Genomic DNA, 20,239 nt, shown 5'->3' on the forward strand with positions numbered 1-20,239 from the left:
ACAGGTGCACCTGCTTGGCACAAGTCAGAGCTATCACTTCCTTGCCAGAAAGCAGAGGGTCCTGGTGGGCTCTTTGAAAATGCAATCCAACACTTTGATACTTTAGAGGATGAAGCCCTTGCTATAGCCACCCAATGACTTCTGCCCCTGCCCTGTGGCCACGCCTTCTTACTCCATCAGCACCCCACATCCCCTACACTGGGGCACCCCGCCCAGCCAGTTCCCTACCCACCTCCTGCCTGGTAGGTGTCTGTGAAGCCCTGAGAGGAACAGGTGTCCTGGGCACGTCAAGATGCAGCCAGGCCTCTGGCTGGTCCTCGCCTGGCAGGTTGCAGGTAAGGTAGGGCAGGCTGGGGATCTTAGAAATGTACCTCAGCAGGTAGGACGGGCAAGCCCGGGCTGTGGGGATGCAGGGGGAGGCTGGAGGCACAGTCCCTGAGTGGAAAGGAGAATACTCCTAGGTGCGCATTACCCAGTCTGAGAGCTCCAGGCCCCAAGCCACTTCCTCCCTTCTGCCTGGACTAGAAGGGAGGGTTGGAAAGGTGGAGAGCAGAAAGGAGGGGAGGACGAAGAAAGGGAAGTGTGGAGAGATCAAGGGGAAGGAGAAAGGGGAAATGACCTTTTCTGAGAGCCTCATGGGGTGTTCCCTGCCACCGTGTTCCTAGAAGCCCCAGTCTGGCCTTCTTGACCTAAATTTGGCCCAGGCTAGGATCCTATAGACATTCTTTAATCACTTCCGGGAAAATGCTTCTAGTACAAACTGGACAAATGCTTCTGTTGCCAGCTCAGAAACAACTATAATAGGGTACTCCCTGTGACCTTTCTGCTCCCCAGTACCTTCTGGAGTTGAGGTCCTGTGTGGTGTTGCTCCCCTAAGAAGCTGGGCTGCATTTGGAATATTGGAGCGGGCATGGAGGTGTGAGCTAAGACTGTCCCTCTGACCAAACCCAGGTAGTCTGCTTTTTAGAGGAAAACCCCCAAATGCCCACTGACCTGTGGTTTCACCCAAAGTCCAAAACTGGTTATGCTGCTGAGGGAGACAGGGCCCGCCGGCCCCCAGCTCTGACAAGGCTACCTCAATTACATCATAAGTGGAAACAAGGCCAGGTCACTGAAACCTGATAAGGCTACTGCTGATCATTCTAGAAATACCAGGTGCCCTGAAAATTGAGTCGCTGGGGTATACAGAAGATCAAATTAAATTACATATGTCTTGAGGCCTAGCTGTGTGGCTCTGGTCCCTGAGTTCAGCCCAGAGGCCGAAAAAGCAAATGGGTCTAGAGTGAAAAAAGAGAAACCAGCCAGGCATGGGAAATGGACCTTTATCACACAGGCCATACCCTTGTTTAGAGAGTCATTTCTGGGCTTCAAAAGGGCTTCTGCCATCTGTGAATTCTTGACCCCACTGTGAGTTCAGGAGTGCGCCCAGAAAAGGATCACAAGTTTCTTGTAGCTCCAAGCTCATGTACAGGGGTCTGCAACCTAGGCTTGAGATCCACTTCATACAGGCTATGTGACCTTGGGTACAACCTTTCCCTCACTAGCCTCCTTTTGCTCCTGTGTAAAATGGATATAAAATTCTTTTCCCCATAGCATTTGGTGAGGATTAAATGAGACAGCACACACACCATGCCCAACACAGCTCAATAAATACTGGCATCATCAATTCTTATTAACTTCCCAAGAGAAGGCAACAACCCAAAACAATGGAAACTGCTGTCCTACAGCAAAAAGGGGATTCTGATAGCCAGGGGAAAAGATTTGGCAGCACTTGGGCCACAGGTGCAAATTCATTCTTTCTCCATGCAATGGAAGGTCAGAGTAGTCTGAGAGTGGAGCCTGTGGTTTAAGTTCTTCCCATCAGTCCTAGGGAAGGCCATGAAGGGGCAATAAAGCTTGGGCTGTAATTACAAGCAGAAGCCCTGGCCGCTCACTTAGGCAGCCAGCTCATGGGCAGTATTTACCTGTGTGAGTGCTTTATAGTTTGTAATGTGATTTGGGGGCATCCTTTCACTTCTTTTCTTTCCTTCTTTTGAGGTCCCACAGCTGGTACAGGGCTCTGTGCATGGCCAAGTCTGTGACTGCTTCTGTCTACCCAGTCTTCCCATCTAAGGAAAAAAAAACGAACTCCCAGCTCTGCTTCCAGGGTATTGGGAATCCAGAGCTGGGCTGCTGTTGTGTCCACCAGGGACAGCGAGCAACTTTTGCTCTTTGTCCACAAACAACAGTCAGTCCTCTTTCAGATTGCCTGGACCAGCCATGTGCTGTGCCTGTGACTCCGAGTTCCTCTCCCAGTTTGCCCCGGGTCTCTTTCAGCTGCTTAGATCTCCTGAGGGCTGATACAGAGTCACAGCAGATGAAGTAGATAAGCAATTTGGCTTCCAAATGGCTTTTGAGGTTTAATCCCCATGGGACTCTGAACAAGTAACTTCATGCATCTTCTCATTTGGGTAATGGGGATAAAAATCCTAAAGCCAGTTTGAGACTTGGTTGAGATAATTCATGTCAAGGACCAGACATACAAGTTGCTATCAACCAATGGCCATGGCACCTCCTGTGCCCATGGTAAACCTAGGCACAGAGAAAGCCCACCTTGCAGCTGAAGCTTGTGAATACAGAGTCCAAGAGGCTCCTGCTGTTAACACCCTGGGCTCTATTATCAGACAGTCTTCCATAGGTTTTCCTGTAACACACACTTGGTGTGATTCTGAGGCCCCACAACTGTGGCCAGGAAAGCATGCTAATGATCTCTGCTCCTTCTTGGTTCTTTATTTCTTTTTAAAAATATAATATCTCTCTCTCTCTCATTCTCTCTCTCTCTCTCTCTCTCTCTCTCTCTCTTGTGTGTGTGTGTGTGTGTGTGTGTGTGTATTTTTTTCTATATATATAATATCTCTCTCTCTCTCTCTCTCTCTCTCTCTCTCTCTCTCTCTCTCTCTCTCTCTCTCTGTGTGTGTGTGTGTGTGTGTGTGTGTGTGTGTACACAGACATGTATGTGTGCCTGCCTGGAGGTCAGAGGACCACTTGTGGGAGCCAGTTCTCTTCTACCATGTATGTCCCAGAGATTGAACCCAGGTGGTTAGGTTTGTCAGTGCCTTTACCTGCTGAGCCATCTCACCAGCTTTCCCATCCACAAACATCCTTTTTTTGAGACAAGGCCTTACATAGCCCAGGCTGGCCTCAAACTCACTATGTAGCTGAACTTGAACTTCTGATCCTCCTGCTTCCATCTCCAGAGTTCTGAGATTACAGGCATACACACCTGCTTCATTCCTTCTGGTTTCTTGTAGCTCTCTCTGCCCTCCATCAACCCCCTAAGTCCATGATGGTCCTGACCAACCAAATGGTGAAACTGTCCTGTGAGATGAAAATCTACACCAAGAGTACGCCCATCTACTGGCTAAGGCAGCTCCAGGGCCCCACCAAGGACAGCCACTTCGAGTTCCTGGTCTCCTGGAATCCCACGAAAGGGATTGTGTATGGTGAAGGGATGACAGCAGAAAAGCTAACTGTGTCTTCGGATACAGCCCAACCCATTCTCAATCTGACGAGTGTGAAGCCTGAGGACAGTGGCATCTACTTCTGCATGATAGTTGGGAGTCCTGAGCTTATCTTCGGGAAGGGGATCAAGCTGATCGTGGGTAAGAATGGGCTCAAGACTATGAAATAGCATTGCGCACATGCCAAGCGCTGGGGCCATCGCTTTTGGTGAGCTCCACTCTGCAGCCATGACTAATAGCTGCACCACTAAGACTAGAGGAAAATACATGTTGAGAATCACCAGGCTGAGCACCTGCAAGTGTTGCATATAGTCGTGTCCCTAACAGTGCCTAATACTACCACCCACTCAGCAGATGGTATATTATGACTTCCATTTTGGATGGGGATCGTATGGAGAGATGAGTCAATCAGAGACAAGCTCTGTCCGATGGACACAGGGTGATGTTGCCCTTCAGGCCATGCCAAGATGCGTGAGGTCTTAGAAATCCTGAGTGTACACTGCCTGGATGTACCCAGGGAGGGCATTTCTGGGGTTACAGAGAGGCGGTTGTCCTCAGCAGTCTTTGTGGGGTTGTATGGGTCACAGCCACACTCGGCTTCAGGGAGTAAGGGAAATGAGCCCTAGGCCTGGCTGTGCTATAAGTTTGCCACAAGCCCTGGGGCAGGTTGTTCCCCTCCTTCAACTTCCATTTCCACATCTGTGGGAGGGTGCTGTTGTCCCACCTCTAATTCTGGGAAGCTGCAGCTCCATGAATTAAGAGAGTATAATATAGTAAAAATACATTGCAAACTGTAGATATGTTTTTAAATTTTTTATTACATTCTATTTATTGACTTGTATGTATGGGTCGGGGGTACGTGCCACACATGCCTGTAGAGGTCAGAGGACAACATGCAGGAGTCATTTCTCTCCTTTCATCATGTGAGTCCTGGGGATTGGCGATGCAGTAAGTGCCTTTACTCACTAAGCCATCTTGCTAGCCCCTAAGAAAATCAAAAAGAAATAAGTGAAATGAATTTACACATTTTGTTGAATCCACTTTATCAACAGTATTATCATTTCAACAGATAGCCAGTATGAAAATTGCTGTGCTATTTTTTGTTCCTTTTTCAAACATGGTGCTAGTCATATTGTAAGTGGACAGCACATCTCTGTTGAGACTCAACAGAACACGTGGCCAGGGGCTGCCATGTTGGACAGAGAGGATTCGGCTCTCAAGAGTGGGAAAGGATCATGGCAGATTTTCTCAGGCCAGTAGTTGGCAGTAGTCCTTTCCCTAGCTCAGCCCGTGGCTGGGTCTCTCACTGTCCTGCTTCCCACTTACCTGGGGGCTGAGAGGGATGAGGGCACTCCAGAAGTTGGACCACTCAGCCTGAAGAGATGCAGGGACAGCTGGGGACAGCAGTATAGTTAGGGAGACAAAAATTAGAGTGAGGTCCTATGGCCTCCCCAGCCCGAGTTCTTAGCATCATGGGGTAGGGGTGAGGGTAGATAGGAGTTCACTGATCCGTGTTTTGAAATATGGGCTTCTGCAGGGCTTGGGAGTCATTTAGCTTGTAACTTTTTTGCCTATGAGCACTGTGTCTTCCCGGTGTTCCAGGATCTGAGAAATAAGCATAGGCATTCCCAGAAACTTCCCATCATCTCTGCCTCCATCTCCATTCACTGGCTCCTGGATTCCATGTTTCCAAACCCCACACACTGTTCACACCTCAAAAACAGCGTCTTCCCAAAGCTCGTTCTTGCAACCACTGTCCTTGCAGGGGCAGGATGCTCAGAGCCAGAGCCTAACTGTCTGGCTGAAAGGTGCTTTTTAAATTTTTTATTTTATTTTATTTTATTTTATTTTACTTTACATTTTATTTTATTTTATATTATATTTTATTTTATTTTATTTATTTAGAGACAGGTCTTGCTGTAGCCTCTGCTGGCCTGGAACTTGCTATGTAGCCCAGGTTGGCCTCGAACTCACAGAAATCCGCCTGCCTCTGCCTCCCCAGTGCCAGGATTAAAGGTGTGCATCACCATGCCTGGCCTTCTCTGTGCTTTAGAGGAGAAGCCCGGGTAGTAAAGAAAGTGTCAGGAAAAATATGTCTCATTCAGGTCCTACAAGCACCCTATGGGCCTGCCCCTTTCATAGGCAACAGAGTAGGAAAGGTTGAACTTGGGGATCAAGAGGCATCAAGAGGGACCTGGCTTTGAGCAAGGTGAAATTGAAGCAGAACAACTTTCTCTTGCCCTCAGCCCTCCATCAGAGCCAGGCCATTGTGTCCAGCTAAGGCACTGAAGGCTGTAGAGCTGGCTCCCTCCCAGGCTGGCCACTGACCGGATGAGGGGCCCCTGCTTCCTTGAGTGTAAGATAGGACAAATGGAGTTCGTTCTGGGACCACGTGCATTAAAGGACTTACAGCCCCAACACAGGCCAGGCTCTCAGACCTTGCAGCTGCTGTTGGTCGTCACTTTATAACAGCTCCACACACCCATGGCCAAAAGACTTGGAGCTGACCTAATGTGTCAGAAAGCACCTGCCTCTGAGGCCATGTAGGAAACAGGTCTTTTGGCTCAGATCCTGGCTGTAGTTTAACGACTACCTACTTCGGGCAAGTTAGCTCAGCTTTCTGATCTTAGGCTTTCTCCCAGGTAATATGGAGATCATGGTGTGTACACCGAAAGCTGCCAGGGTCAGTGGGCTTAGCTGCTTAAGTGCTTAGCTCGGCTGCCTCCACACCAGGAGCTCCTTCTAGTTCGTTGGCTTTTCCAAGAAACAGCAAAAAAAGCCAGCAGAGCCCACCATGACTGTGTTCTCCCCGCCCTCCAGAGGGTGCTTGGGAGGAGAGAACCCGGTGTCCTCTTTATAATGACCTATTTGCTGGCTGCCCCTCCTTGGTCCCTCAGCTTGAAAGTTTAAGTTCAAGTTCATGGTGTTTTCCTAGTCCATTCCCAGTGTTGTATATTTTCAGTCTTTTCCCTTAGGCAACAGAGGCAAAGGGCAGATGGTACGGTACCGGGTAGCCCCATATCACACTCCACACTACAAAACTACAGGGTCTCCCTGGCTCAGAGTGCCAATCCCACCATCTTCTCCCACTCCTCTCCCAACCCTTCAGTATGGGACACTTGGTCATAATGGAGGAGAAGAGAAGAAGGGTCTGGGGTCCCAGCACTCACCCGCCCCTCTCAACTGGGACTGTCCACGTGGGAAAGGACACGCATCTCCTTTCCATGGGCTTTGTTCCACTGGTTTGGGAACTGGCAAGGAGGGTTGAAAGGACTCATGCCAAGGTACTGAGGGGTCTCAACCTCAGCCCAAAGTCTTCTAGCAAATAGAGTCATGTCTATTGCATACGTTGCTAGACACATTGTCTCTTTTAATTCCCACAAACAACAAAATATGGGCCATCTTCATTACAGCAGATAAGCATACAGGGGACAACCCAGGTTGCACAGTGGTTAATCATGAGCGTGAAGCACTGCTCAGATCTGGTTGCTCCAGAAAATATCTCTCTGAGACACCAGGGTGACCCCCACCTGGAGTCCTGGAGTAGCCTAGGGAATGATTATGGGGTAGCCTAGGGAACATCATGAGGACTTCAGTGCTGGATGCAGCGCAGCACACATCTGCCTGTCTGTCTGCTGATTATGGCCTGAAATATGGGTCTTGTTTCTTTCTGCAGCTGATGTCCTTCCCACCACTGCCCAACCCACCAAGAAGACCATCCTCAAGAAGAAACCATGTCGGGTCTCCAACCCAATGGCCCAGAAAAGTGAGTTTGCCATCACTGCATCACAGAAAAAAAAAAAGGCAGCTGTCTGCTCTTCCTCCTCCCTCTCTTTCCCTCTCTTTTTCCTTCCTTTCTTACTTTCTCTGTGCCACAGTGCTCACCAAGTATTGGCTCTGTAGCCTATTTCTCCAGCTCCAACCTTGTGTCAGAAGGAACACTGAGTTTGACAGCCACTCACAGACTAGTAAAGCCATACTATAAATCATCACAGAACAAGACAGAAAGGAAAAGACATCCACCCAAACACCTGCACATGTTTCACAGAAACATGATTCATAGTAGCCAGGAAAGCTGTCACCAATAGTGTACGGGCTAACAAACTGTAATATAGCTACACAAAAGAATGGAAGGAATGAAGTTCTACACCGAAAAGATGTCTCAGTGCTTGCTGCCAAGCCTCACGACCTGAGTTTGATCCCCAAGACCCACATGGCGAAAGGAGAGAACCAACTCCTGCAAATTGTCCTCTGACCTTCACGTGTGCACCATATAACAATCAATCAATCAATAAATGTAATAAAATTTAAACCAATAATTAAGCACTGGCTGGGCATTGTGGCACATGCCTATAGTCCCAGCACTTGGTTAGCTGAGGCAAGAGGATCACAAGCTGAAGACCAGCCTGAAATACATAGAGAACCTTGATTTCAAAAAGAGTAAGAACAGGCCAGGTGAGCAGGAGTGGGGATGATGGTGCACGCCTCTACTTATGGAAGGCAGAGGCAGGAGGGTATCTGTGCGATTGTGGTCAGTTTAGTCAAGGTCCAGGCCAGCTGGAGCTACAAGGAGACCCTGTCTCAAAAAAAAGAAAAGAAAAGAAAAAAAAGGTCAGGCATAGTGGCACATGTCTATAATTCCAAGTGGAAGCAGGAGGCTCAGGAGTTCAAAGTCATCCCCAGCTATACATAAAGTTTGTGCCTGGGCTGAGACCTTGTGTCACCACCCGCCCCAAAGGAATACAATACTTATATATGCTTAAGTATAGATGAATCTTGAAAATATGCAGTGAAATGCCAGTCACAAAAGACCACGTATTGTGCAACTTCATTGATATGAAATGTCCACATTAAGATACCTCAGAGAAGCCAGGCGTGGTGGCACATGGCACATGCCTTTAATCCTAACACTGGGGAGGCAGAGGCAGGCAGATCTCTGTGAGTTCACGGCCAGCCTGGTCTACATGGTGAGTTCCAGGCCAGCTGTGGCTATAGGGAGAACATGTCTCAAAAAAAAAAAAAAAAAAAAAAGGGTACCTCAGAGAGACTGGATGAATGACTGCCTGAAGCTGGGGGTGGGGGGCGATGAAGATGACTACTAATAGGTACAGGGTTTTGTTCTGGGAGGAAGAAAATGCCCCAAAGGTAGCTTGTGGTGATGGCTCTACAGCACCAGGAAGATTTTTAAAAACTATTCAATTGTAGACTTTACTTTTTCTGTTGAGACATGGTTTTTACGTGTAGGCTAGCCTGGAATTTGTTGTGTAACCCAGGTTGACCTCAAACTAACAATTCCCCTGTCTTAGCCTCCCAAATTCTGGGATTATAGCATGTATTACCACACCAGCTAAAAAATTCTACACTTTAAACAGTTGGACTTTATGATTTGTAAATTATGTCACAAACTGTTGATGAATGCTCCCGCACTTCACATTTTTCCAGTTTTGATGCCCAACAAAGGAGCTAACACAAAGGATGAGCTTAAGTTATGTTAATGAATGAAAAAATTTGCCTCTCTGAATAGTGAACGCCAGGCATCTTAACTGGAGTAAGCACATGTGTACACACACACATGCACACACATACACACACACACACGCACACGCACACACACACATGCACACACACACACTTTTTCAAACCCCAAATAAGCCCAAATAAATAAACCCAAATGTGTTTCTGGAAAAATACTGAGTTCTACCCCCAAAAGTTGCTGGTGGCAAACAGAAAGCACCACCTGCCACTACCCAAAGAAAAAACCACAACAGCAGCCCAAGGCTGCTGTGTGCAGCTTAGGTTGCTTTGTTTATATGTACCAAGCACCTGAGGAGGGGTTCCTTATAGGATCTAGGAGAACGGGGTGCGAAGCTGCCTCGTGAGGTTACAGCAGAAAGACAGTCGGAACCTAGCCAGATTCAGTGGCACATGCCTATAATGCCCGCGCCTGGGAGGCTGAGGCAGGAGGATCAGGAGTTCAATGTCACCCTCAGCTACAAGGCAAGTGTGAGGCCAGCCAGAGCTACATGAGATCCTGTCTCAAATAAAACAAAAACAAGAACAGAAAAAAGAAAATCAGAGCCAGATGTGGTGGTGCACGCCTTTGATCCCAGCCCTCTGGAGGCAGAGGCAAGTGGATCTCTGTGAGATCAAGGCCAGCAACTTCCTGGCCAGCTGGGGCTACAGGGAGACCCAGAGAGAGAGAGAGAGAGAGAGAGAGACAGAGAGAGAGAGACAGAGAGAGACAGAGAGAGAGAGACAGAGAGACGGAGACAGACAGAGACAGACAGAGACAGACAGAGAGAGACAGAGAGAGAGAGACAGAGAGACGGAGACAGACAGAGACAGACAGAGACAGACAGAGAGAGACAGAGAGAGAAGAGGAGGGGACAGGAGGGGAGGGAGGGGAGGGGAGGGAAGAAGAGAGAAAGAAAATCAGTACCCATGAATAGAAAGGCAGCCTTACAGAATATGAAGGTGAGGACAGAATGACCTCATTTTATAACATACCTTGATAACTTCATCTAAAGGACATGTAGTCAGGCTACAAAAAGAAGAGTTCCAAACACAGTTCCTGTAGTCCCAGCTACTCTGCAGGCTGAGGCAAGAGCATCACTTGAGCTCACAAGTTTGAGAGCAGCCTGGGCAACATAGTGAAATTCTGTCTCAAAAATCAATAAGCCTCAAACTCACAGACATCCACCTGCCTCTGCCTCCTCTGCTAGAATTAAAGACGTGTGCCACCACACCCAGCACATCTCCATTACCCAGCACATCTTTTTAAAACTTTATGGAGGCATGATTTGCTCATCATCAAGTTCACCCACTTGAAGCATACAAATTTAATGAATTGTAGGAAATTTGTCATGTTATGCAAGCATCTCCAAAGTCTAGTTTTAGAATATCTCCATTACCCAAGTCATATGACATCCCCATTCCCAGCCCTGGCAACCGTGTATCTACTGTCTCTCCCTGAGCTTTGATGTCTGGCTTCTTTGACTTAGCACCATGTTTTTAAAGTTTATCTAAGGCAGAGCTTGGTGGTGAGAGCATCTCGGGTGGGCCTCCCACCTGTGCAGGAGTCTCCTCTGCTCGTAGTAACTATCCAGACATGGCTTCTTCCCCTTCTGCGCCCTCTTTTGCCTCAAGCTGCCCAGGTGGAACCTGTAGGGTCTTTTAGGCCTTGAAGACCTTATACATACTCTGGTCATGCCTTTGGAAGCTGAGTGCTCTTGGGTCTGTAGAGTGAACTTGGGTCTTTTGAGCCTTGGGGTCTTGTTTTAGTTTTGTTTTTGAGACAAGGTCTCATGTAGCCCAGGCTGTCCTTTAACTTGCTATGTAGTAGACGATGGCTTTGAGCTGCTTCTGATCCTTCTGTCTCAACATCCTAAGTTCTGAGGTTACCGGCATGCCCGGTCTCTGTGGTGCTCAGGATGAAGCAACCGCACAAGCACTCTGCCAGCCCCGCTGCATTCCCAGCCCAAGTCTTAATTGCTTTAAAGTACAAAATGACAGAGAAAAATCCTGGCAATGCCTTTCTTCCTCACAAGGTGAAAGCTGGAAGTTAACACTATCCTTGGCACGTCAGAAGTACTCTGTCAAAATTCCCTTCCTCCCTGACTTCCAAAGGGCTTTCTAGTTTTGCTAACCTGGAGTCCTCTGTGGTTTTGTCCTTTCATCCATGGGCCTTGGTTCTGTGCCTCAGCCCCTTGGAGGGATCAGCTACAGGACCGTGAAGGGTACTGCAGAAGAATCCAGAACACTAAGATCACAACCTCTGCTACTTACATGACACGCAAAAACCAGGCAACTGAGCAGAGAGCCGAATCATAGAGCAATCTTACAGGTGATTGACATGCAAATGGGCTGAAGCCTACACGGAATCAGGGAACTGAAGTGAAATATCCCACACGCATACACAAACACACATAGACTTGCTCTGTCAGCACACACAGGACTGACAAGAGCTAAAACACTGATAACAAGGGCCAAGCGAGGTGCACCATGGCGGATCAGAGCAGAAGGGAAGGCATTTGGCAGCGTCTACTACAGTAAAAACAGACCACATCTGTGGTTTAGTAGTTCCCACTTTCAGCATCTACCTCAGGAAGGCACCTGCATTACATAAATGCACCAGAATGTTCTCTCCAGAGCTGTTTGTAAAAGTAAAGCAACCAAGATGCCTACTGATGGCTAATAACCCATGTCGTATCCATAGGGCCATCTGTTATTCTGCTGAGGAAACCGATATGCTGGTGTGATTAAAGAAAGTGGGAAATGCAGTTACAGGGAAAAAATGAATTCAGTATAATCTACTATATTTAAAAACTAAGGGACTGGGGATGTAGTTCAGTTGGTAGAGTGCTTGCCTAGCAGGCACAAAGCCCTGAATTCAATCTCCCACACTGCATAAACGGGTCATGTTGGCACACAAGTGTAATCCCAGCACTTGGGAGGCAGAGACAAGAGGATCAGAAGTTCAACATCATCCTTGGCTACATAGCAAGTTGAAAACCAGCCCTGCCTCAAGAAACAACAAACAAACCAACCAAACAAACAGAGATAACTCATCGGGTAAGAGCACTTGCTGTATAAACATGAGGACCTGAGTTCAAATTGCCAGCACCCATATAAAAAAACCAGACATGGCAATGCACGTACCTGTAACCCCAGCATTATAGGATGACAGAGACAGGACAATAACTGTGGCTTACTGGCCACCGTTCTGACTCCAGGTTGAGTGAGAGACCCTGTCTCAAAGGAATAAGGTGAAGTAATAGAGCAAGACACCTGAGGGCCTCCTCAGCTGTCACAGGTTCACAGGTACACATAAACACACACACACACACACACACACACACGCACACGCACACGCACACGCACACACACACATACATAAACAATGAAAGAACTGGAATATATCTATGAAAACTGTACATGTTTAAATGCAAAGGGGAAGATTACCAAGTTATCAATGTTGGTTCTTCTGAAAAGGAACAAGGATGTCTATGGGCTTTCTAACCACATATTTAAATTACAATGAAAATGTATCCATCTATTTTTTTGTGTGAAATTCAAATAAAGGGATTTTTTTAAAGGTAGTAAAAGCTTATTACCAGGCATAAGAGGTGTCTACCTCCTGAGTTTAATTAACTTTTTAAAAATTTTGGATGTGAGCCGTGACATTTTCTTTATATAATGACTTCAGTGGTATTTAAAGTGCATTTGGAAAAAGGGCTAAACAGAAGTATGATGCAACTGCAACTGGTGGAGTTCCCTGGCAAGTCGACTCCCAGGGAGTTTCTCCTCCGAGTGTGTGAATCAGTGTTGAATACACATCATATGTGTCTTTTCTAGGCCCAGCCTGTGGCCTTGTTACCCTCAGCCTACTGGTGGCTGGCATCCTGGTTCTGCTGGTGTCTCTGAGTGTGACCATCCACCTGCACTGTGAGTTGACACGTCCAGGACATCATGGGGCCCCCATTTTGCTATCCTAGGGTCCCTGGGCATACTTTCTTCTCTAGGAAAGCAGAATTGATGGAAAATTTGTCCCAGAGAGCCTAGTGGGTCTCCAAATGGGTCTTTCTGATTTGAGGGGTTCCTGGGGCATACAGAGATTGAACCCGGGACATCTTGCATGCACTTTACTACTGAGACACACTTCCCCCAGATCCAGGGGCCAAAATGAGATGCCATTTGTCTATGCAGTCAGACAAACCTAGGTTTGAGTCCACTGCTGTAGCGCCTTCCTCCACTGACTTTGATCTTGGGTCTCAGCGGTCTCACTCTGTGCTTTATGTAGATAGAGCCTGTGGCCTCTTCATGCCATCCAGAGCAAATCACTTTTCTTCTATGAACATCTATAAAATGAAGTGGGGAACAGCAGGGAGTCAACCAGATCAGTGGCTCTTAACCTTTAGAGCTCACCGATTCCTTTAACCTTTGTGAATTGTGGTCCCTTTCCCCCAAAGAAATGTACCCATGTGCCTGCATACTTTGGCGTGAGGTTGTCCTCACACACGAGTTTGTGCACCCCATTCTAAGAATCCCAGTAGTCTGGCTGGGCCTGGTGGCACATGCCTGTAATCCCAGTACTTGGGAAGTAGAGGCAGGAGGATCAGGAGCTCAAAGCCAGCCTCAGCTGCATAAAGAATTTGAGGTTTGGGCCACATGAAACCCTGTCTTAAATACAAACAAACAACATTCAGCAGAAGTAGACCCTTGTTTCCGCCCTACCTCCCAGAAGGGGTACATGTGCTCTGGTTTGAGATGAAGCTGTAGATGTTGGCTAACCCTGCCCTCCTCCTTGGTCTCTGGGGCTTGGCACCAGTCATCAGCCGACCAGCACTGACTCTTGCCTTTGCTCTGCTCTTCCAGGCCTTCAGAGGAAAGCCCGAATTCGCTTCATGAAACAGTAAGTGCTGCTCTGCTCGTGGTTCTGGGGTTCTTTAGCCCCCTGCTGCTATCTGCAGCCTATGGCTGCATCAAAAAGTCAAAATCAGATGTCACCTTCAAAACCATCATAAACAGGGGCCTGGGGGTATGGCTCGGTTGGTAGAGTGCTTGCCTAGCATGCACAAAGCCCTGGGTTGGTCCCCAGAGCAGCACTAACAGTGTAATGGCTCACACATGTAATCCCAGCACTCGGGAAACAGAGGCAGGAAGATCAGATGTTCAAGATCATTTGACTGCATAGAGACTTTGAAGCCAGCCCAGGATACACGAGACTCTGTGTCAAAATTAAGTTAATTTAATTTAATAAACTGAAGGCATAATAGAGATCGATAGAGATCAGGAACAGAGTTGAGCTAAATGAACACAAGTACTAAGTAATCACTTAAATGTATTCCATACAAAGTAGGATTAACTCTTCACTCTACTGACAGCAGTCACCAGTGCCACATGAGACCATGAGATGGAAAGGTCATTACTCCCGTCTTACAGATCAGTGGAGAGAAAAGTCAGAAGGTCAGGCTCCTCCATCAGAAGTTCTTTTCCCAGGCAATGCCCTACACAGTGAGCTCCAGGCCAGCCTCGGCTACGTAGTAAGACCCTCTCTCAAAAAGACAAAAACAAAAGCTGGGCTGATGGCTCATGCTTGTAATTCCCCCATTTGGGAAGCTGAGGCGGGAGGATTGCTGCAAATCCCAGGCCAGCCTGGCTTTATAGTGAGTTCCAGGTCAGCTTTGGCTACAGAATGAAACCTTGTCTCAAAAATTAAATTAATAGCACTGGGGAGGCGGATCAGTGGGAGGATCAATAATTCAAGGTCATTCTTAGCTACATAGTAAGTTCAAGACAGCCTGGGTTACATGAGACTGGGTCTCAAAATAAACCAACTAACTAACCACATAAGCCTTCAGTTTGCTGCATCTGGCAACCCATAGCAGGAGCCAGAGGCTTGCACAAATCCGAGGCTACCAGGACTCCCCAACCCTTAGTTTAGGATCCCATGCTCAGCCTCAGGCAATGTTCTCGGATTTGATTTTGTTTTAGGACAGGGTCTCACATATTCCAAGCTGACATCAAACTCCCTATTTGCCAAGGATGACCTTGAACTCCTAATCCTCCTCCCTCTACCTCTTCAATGCTGGGATTACAGGCAGGTGCCACCACCCCAATTTATGTGTACTGGAGAGTGAATTCAGAACTTCTTGCACACTCAGAAAGCACTCTGCCAACTGACCCCACATCCCCAGTCTTTGGGTTTGATTTTTCTTCCTCAATATAGAGGCTGTTTCGCATCTATCTGCCTCACATATTCATTTGATCCTCAGGACACGCCCCCTACAGAGAGAGAGAGAGAGAGAGAGAGAGAGAGAGAGAGAAGGAGAGAGAGAGAGGGGGAGAGAGAGAAAGAGAGAGAGAGAGATGTGTTTTGAGGAAAGAAAAGGCCATGCCTCCAAATGAAAAAGGGCAATAGGGTCTTATACTCAAGGACTCCTGTCTATCACTCATCAACCCTGTAACTCTAGGCAAGTCTCTTCACCTCTCAAAACCTCTAGTTTCCTGTCTGTAAAATGGAAAGACACAGCTTTGTGAGGATTACTCAGAGAATGCCCATAAGGCTTGACTCCTAAGTTACATTTAAGTTCAGTTCTGGGAGTCCAAATACCAAGAAACAAAACACACTTTAAGTACTCTAAAAGTATGATGATCATGTTAACTCTCATTATTATATGACCTATATACTATATACAAGAACTAGTTAAACATGCCCACTGTACTTTCTTATTTCTTTTGTTTTTTTGCCTGCTGCATTTTAAGAGTAACTTACAATGACAGTTTGGGCAAGAACAATTCTGCTTTGGGGGCTGGATTTAGAAACTACACTCAAATAAGAGATGAGAATTTGAGTACATCTGAGACTAGATCTCTAGAAAGTTCTGTGTAAAATCTTTGCTGTGGTAACTTTTCGTGGAGAGTCGGGCACTGCCTGTGGTTGTCCAACATGCCCTTTGATTTTCACCTCTACCCAGTAATCTGACACCAGTTAGGGAGAGACTGGAAGCAGGACCTCCAGGTTTGACAAACCTTAGGCATCCCGAGGCTCAGTGAGACAGGGGAAGGGCTTAGGGTGGTCACTGGGGGTCCCGAGCCTCCTCTGCACTCTGTTCTGTTCTCAGCCCTTGTCTATTTTTACATTTACTCAAGTCATTTGTTACTTGGTGTGGTAGCAAACATCTGTCATCCCAAAGCTGCAAAGGTGAAGACGGAAGGATTAGAAGTTCAAGGTCACTGCCAGTTTGAGACCCATATCAAAAAAAAATGTAATTTAAACAAAAACATTTGTGTGTTTAGGTGTGTGTGTGTGTGTGTGTGTGTGTGTGTGTGTGTATGAGACAGGATCGCATATCCCAGGCTTGCCTCAAACTCATTATTTGCCAAAGATGACCCTGAATTTATGATTTTCTGGCCTCCAACCTCCTAAATGCTGGGATTACAGGCATATATAACAGTGCCAGACTGGTTTATGACTTTGAAAAGCTTAAAAACTCTTTCTGGTTTTGCTGTCATGATCCAGGGCCTCAGCAGCCCCTGGGTCTCACTGATCAGTTGTTTTGTAGTTGAAGCAGATGTTCCCATCCTCTCACTCTGAACAGAGAATCATCCCTCAGCAGACAATCCCCTCGGGCCCACAGTGAGCTCTGTGAGCAGCTGCCTAGAAAGTGCTTCAGGACACAACATTATTCAGTGCTAAAGTATTTTTTATTTGTTTGTTTTTGTTTTTTATTTGCGACAATGTCCTATGGTCCCAGATGACCTGGAACTTGCTATGTAGACCAGGCTGACCTGGATCTCATAGAGATTCACCTGTCTCTGCCTCCCAAGTGCTGGATTAAAGGCATACACTACTACACCCAACTGAGCAAAAGGCTTTTTAAAAGAAATTTTTGCATTTATTTATTGTGTGTGTACCGTGGCATTCATGTGGAGGTCAGAGAAAAATTTTCAGGAGTGGGCTCTCTTCTTCCAACATGTAGGTTCTGGGGATCGAACTCAGATCATCAAGCTTGGGGGCAAGCATCTTTTCTTTACCTGCTGAACCATCTTGCTGGCCCCAAAGCTAGAGCTTTTTTTTTTAAGCTATGTTTTTGGAATGTTGCTATGTTGTTGTTTCTGTTGCTACCTTATTTGTTTTTTAGTGGTTTTGTTTCTGTTTTTATTTTCTGAGACAGAGTCTTCCTGTAGCCCTAGCTGGCCTGGAACTTGATACGTAGACCAGGCTGGTCTCAATCACACAGAAATCCACATACCTCTGCTTCCCAACTGGGATTAAAGGCACGGACTACCACCCCTAGCATTTTTAATTCTCTTTCATAGCAAAGATAGGCCTTAAACTATCTTAACATTAAAGCTCTCAGCTCCTTGTTTACCATTTGTTTCTGCTATAAGAAATACAATGTCACCGGCCTGAAACTAAGAAGTCTTACAACTTGTTGCTGCTTCCAGGTTTCATAAATGATTAGAGCCTATACGCTGATATCCTTCTACAAAAAGTCACTGGTCAGTAAAAAGCTGGATCTGTTCAAATGGAAGGAATGCATCTCCTGGAGAGTCTACTCCCTGTTCAAGCTGCCTGCTTTGAACTGCTGCAAGTTCTGTCTGTGGACCTCATTCATGGGAACAGCTTTTTGATCACCTCGAGTTTTACAGAGGAGGCCCAGAACCCAGGGACACTCACAGTGTGCTGGAGAACCAAGAACTCTCACTATAACACCCTTGTGTTTCTGTACTCTCCCTGGGCTGGGCTGGGCCTTGGAGAGTGGCCTTCCAGCCACCATCTTTGTAAGTGACTTAGTAGAGCAGTGTTATTGACTCTTGAGTCTCTCATGGGGGCTGGCATGCCAAGCCTGGATCTTTTCAGAGGAGGCTATCACACAGTGAGGCCAGCTTCCGAACGAGGCTTCCTGAGAGCAGCTGCCGGGTTCCCAGCATCCATCTTGGTCTCTGAGAACTTGCACCTCTGAGATTAGGTGAACTTTCACATCATCTCAATAGGAAATGTCTCAGTCTTCACTTCTCTGGTGTTTTATGTATTTCTTTTCTTATTCTCTGTCCTTTTTATGAAAATATCTCAGTTGTGAAAATAAAGTCCTGTGTTAAAGACACAAGTGGTTCCCGTGGCATCTAAGGACAAAAGCCCCTCTACAGCAAAGACACTGACTTCAACTGAAAAGACACCACAGGAGTTGTAGAGCACTTGCCTAACATGCACAAACCTTGGGTTCAGTCCCCAGAACTGGAGTGGGCAGGGGAGAAAGGACGGAGGATGGAGGGAGGGGCACAGTATGGACTTTTTGTGTTCTCGTTTCGTATCCAAGACCCTCCATTGGCCCCACAAGGTGCCCACAGCTTGACCTGCAGTTGAAGAGTTTGAAAAATACCCAGGACTCGAGGAGCCAAGCCGAGCTGCCTCAGGCCCATTGTCCCTCTGACCCACTCCCAAGTGCCTTCACTGACACTGGTAGCAGAAGCTCTTCCGATAAAGAGAACAGGTATTTTATCAGGCTGTTGGAGGGCATAAAGATGATGGGCTTTTTAATTTTTAAAAATATTTTATTATGATAGTGTGTGTGTGTGTGTGTGTGTGTGTGTGTGTGTGTGTGTGTCTGGTGTGTGTGTAAATGTAGGGAAGTGCATGCCATGGTGTGTCTGTAGAGGTGGCGGGAAAATTTGGGGGAGTTGGTTCTCTCTTTCCACCATTCAAGGGGATCAAACAGATCTTCAGGCTTGCTCAGCAGGTACCTTTACCTCTTGAGCCACCTTGCCAGCACCCCCCATCCCCTCAGCCACTGCCTTTTTTAAAAGAAATTTCTTCCTCATGATGTAATAGGATTTTCCCCATGTAAGATACAATCAGTGGCCAATATGTCCCTGAAGACATCTTGGCATACCTTGTGCATGGTGAGGTTTTCTCCCTCATAATAAGATAAAGGGATAAAGGCAGGCATGCTCTATGCATTGTTGACAGTTATGAGAGAAGCTTTTGGAGAGCAACAAGTTTTATGGATTGGGGCAAGAGAACCTGTCATCACTTGTCCTCATGTGTCCCCATTTCCATTTCAACACTTGCTCATGAGTTCCCAGGGACTCTTTACATTAAGGCAACCTGTGCCAAAGAGAAGGTGTGAAGGGTCAGGGCTATCAATCCATTCATTTGTTCATCGTCTTTTAGCCTTAATGGCCAGAGAGGGAACATGCAAGGGGCAAATGCTGAGCTGGAATCCGGACAGAGAAAAAGAAACCCGTGCTTTGAAAAAGTCTTCAGACCTCCTCTTTGCTTCCACCATGGGCTCTGGAAGCTTAGGACCATCAAATCAAATAATAGAAGACATGAAGTCAGTGAGAAGGTCATTGGGTGGGGTAGAAACTGGGGAAGGGGTCCGAATGTGATTAAAATACATTGTATGAAAATCCTGAAAAATCATTAAAATATTTAAAAACAAATAAACAAACAAACAAAAAACTGGCATGAGCATTCACAGAAGTGTTGTGCCCAGGCCTGAGGAGAAGGGTTCAGCCGGCTCTTCCTGACCAGTTCAGAGAACGGCATGGGAAAACTGGGCTGCCTTCAGAGGCCTCTGATAGTCACAGGAAGTAAAAATGTCAAAGAAGACAGGAAAGGAAAGATGGCTCCAGGAAAGGGGCAATGAGAGCCCACTCCCAGCATGTGGGGTGCAACTGGGTGTGGTGAGTGGGAGTCAGAAAGGCAGAGATGCAGAAGGTGCTCCAGGGAAGCAAAAGCTTTTTGCCGCTCAGTCCTGAGTCCAAGGGGCAGGCCATTTTCCAAGACTTAGGGAGAGGTCAAAAGGGTCAGGATCGGGCCGGCCAGATGCCTCCAGGTTCATTATTAAGGTGGTCTCTTTGCTCTAGCCATGCCATGTAAACAGTGAGACTAAAGCCCAGACAGCATGAAGCCTGTGCTCCCTGGAGGCTCACGCCCTGTCCCCAGCGGAAGTAAGAACAGGCCTCTTGTCTCATCTCAGGCTCTCTACAAATACATTTACTAGTTTGCAAGTTCAGATGGGGGTTGGGTTGAGGGGCAGGGGTGGTTTGGTTCCTCCGGCTGTGAGGCAAGCAGCTGCTAGGGCGGGCTCAGCCCTGGTGGCCCAAGGAGCTGGATCAGGGTTGGCTGCCAAGGGTGGAGGGCTGTAGTGAGGGGGTCTGTACCCTGCAGTTTTTTGTACTGAAGAACTGAGCTGACACAATTGCCTAGAGGGCTGTCATGGAGATATATA

General features: G+C 47.1%; 1 protein-coding gene across 1 annotated transcript; it reads left to right on the top strand.

Annotated features, from left to right (window-relative positions):
- Positions 1–266: 266 nt before the first annotated feature.
- Cd8b (CD8b molecule) lies at positions 267–13,915 on the top strand. The gene is made up of 5 exons (XM_008836726.2): positions 267–335; positions 3,291–3,641; positions 7,177–7,266; positions 12,855–12,944; positions 13,875–13,915. The coding sequence occupies exons 1-5, from the start codon at positions 293–295 to the stop codon at positions 13,913–13,915; spliced, it is 615 nt and encodes a 204-aa protein (XP_008834948.1). The 5' UTR covers positions 267–292.
- Positions 13,916–20,239: the final 6,324 nt, after the last annotated feature.

Source organism: Nannospalax galili, unplaced genomic scaffold, assembly GCF_000622305.1.
Source record: "Nannospalax galili isolate Female #2095 unplaced genomic scaffold, S.galili_v1.0 scaffold138, whole genome shotgun sequence".
NCBI lineage: Eukaryota > Metazoa > Chordata > Mammalia > Rodentia > Spalacidae > Nannospalax > Nannospalax galili.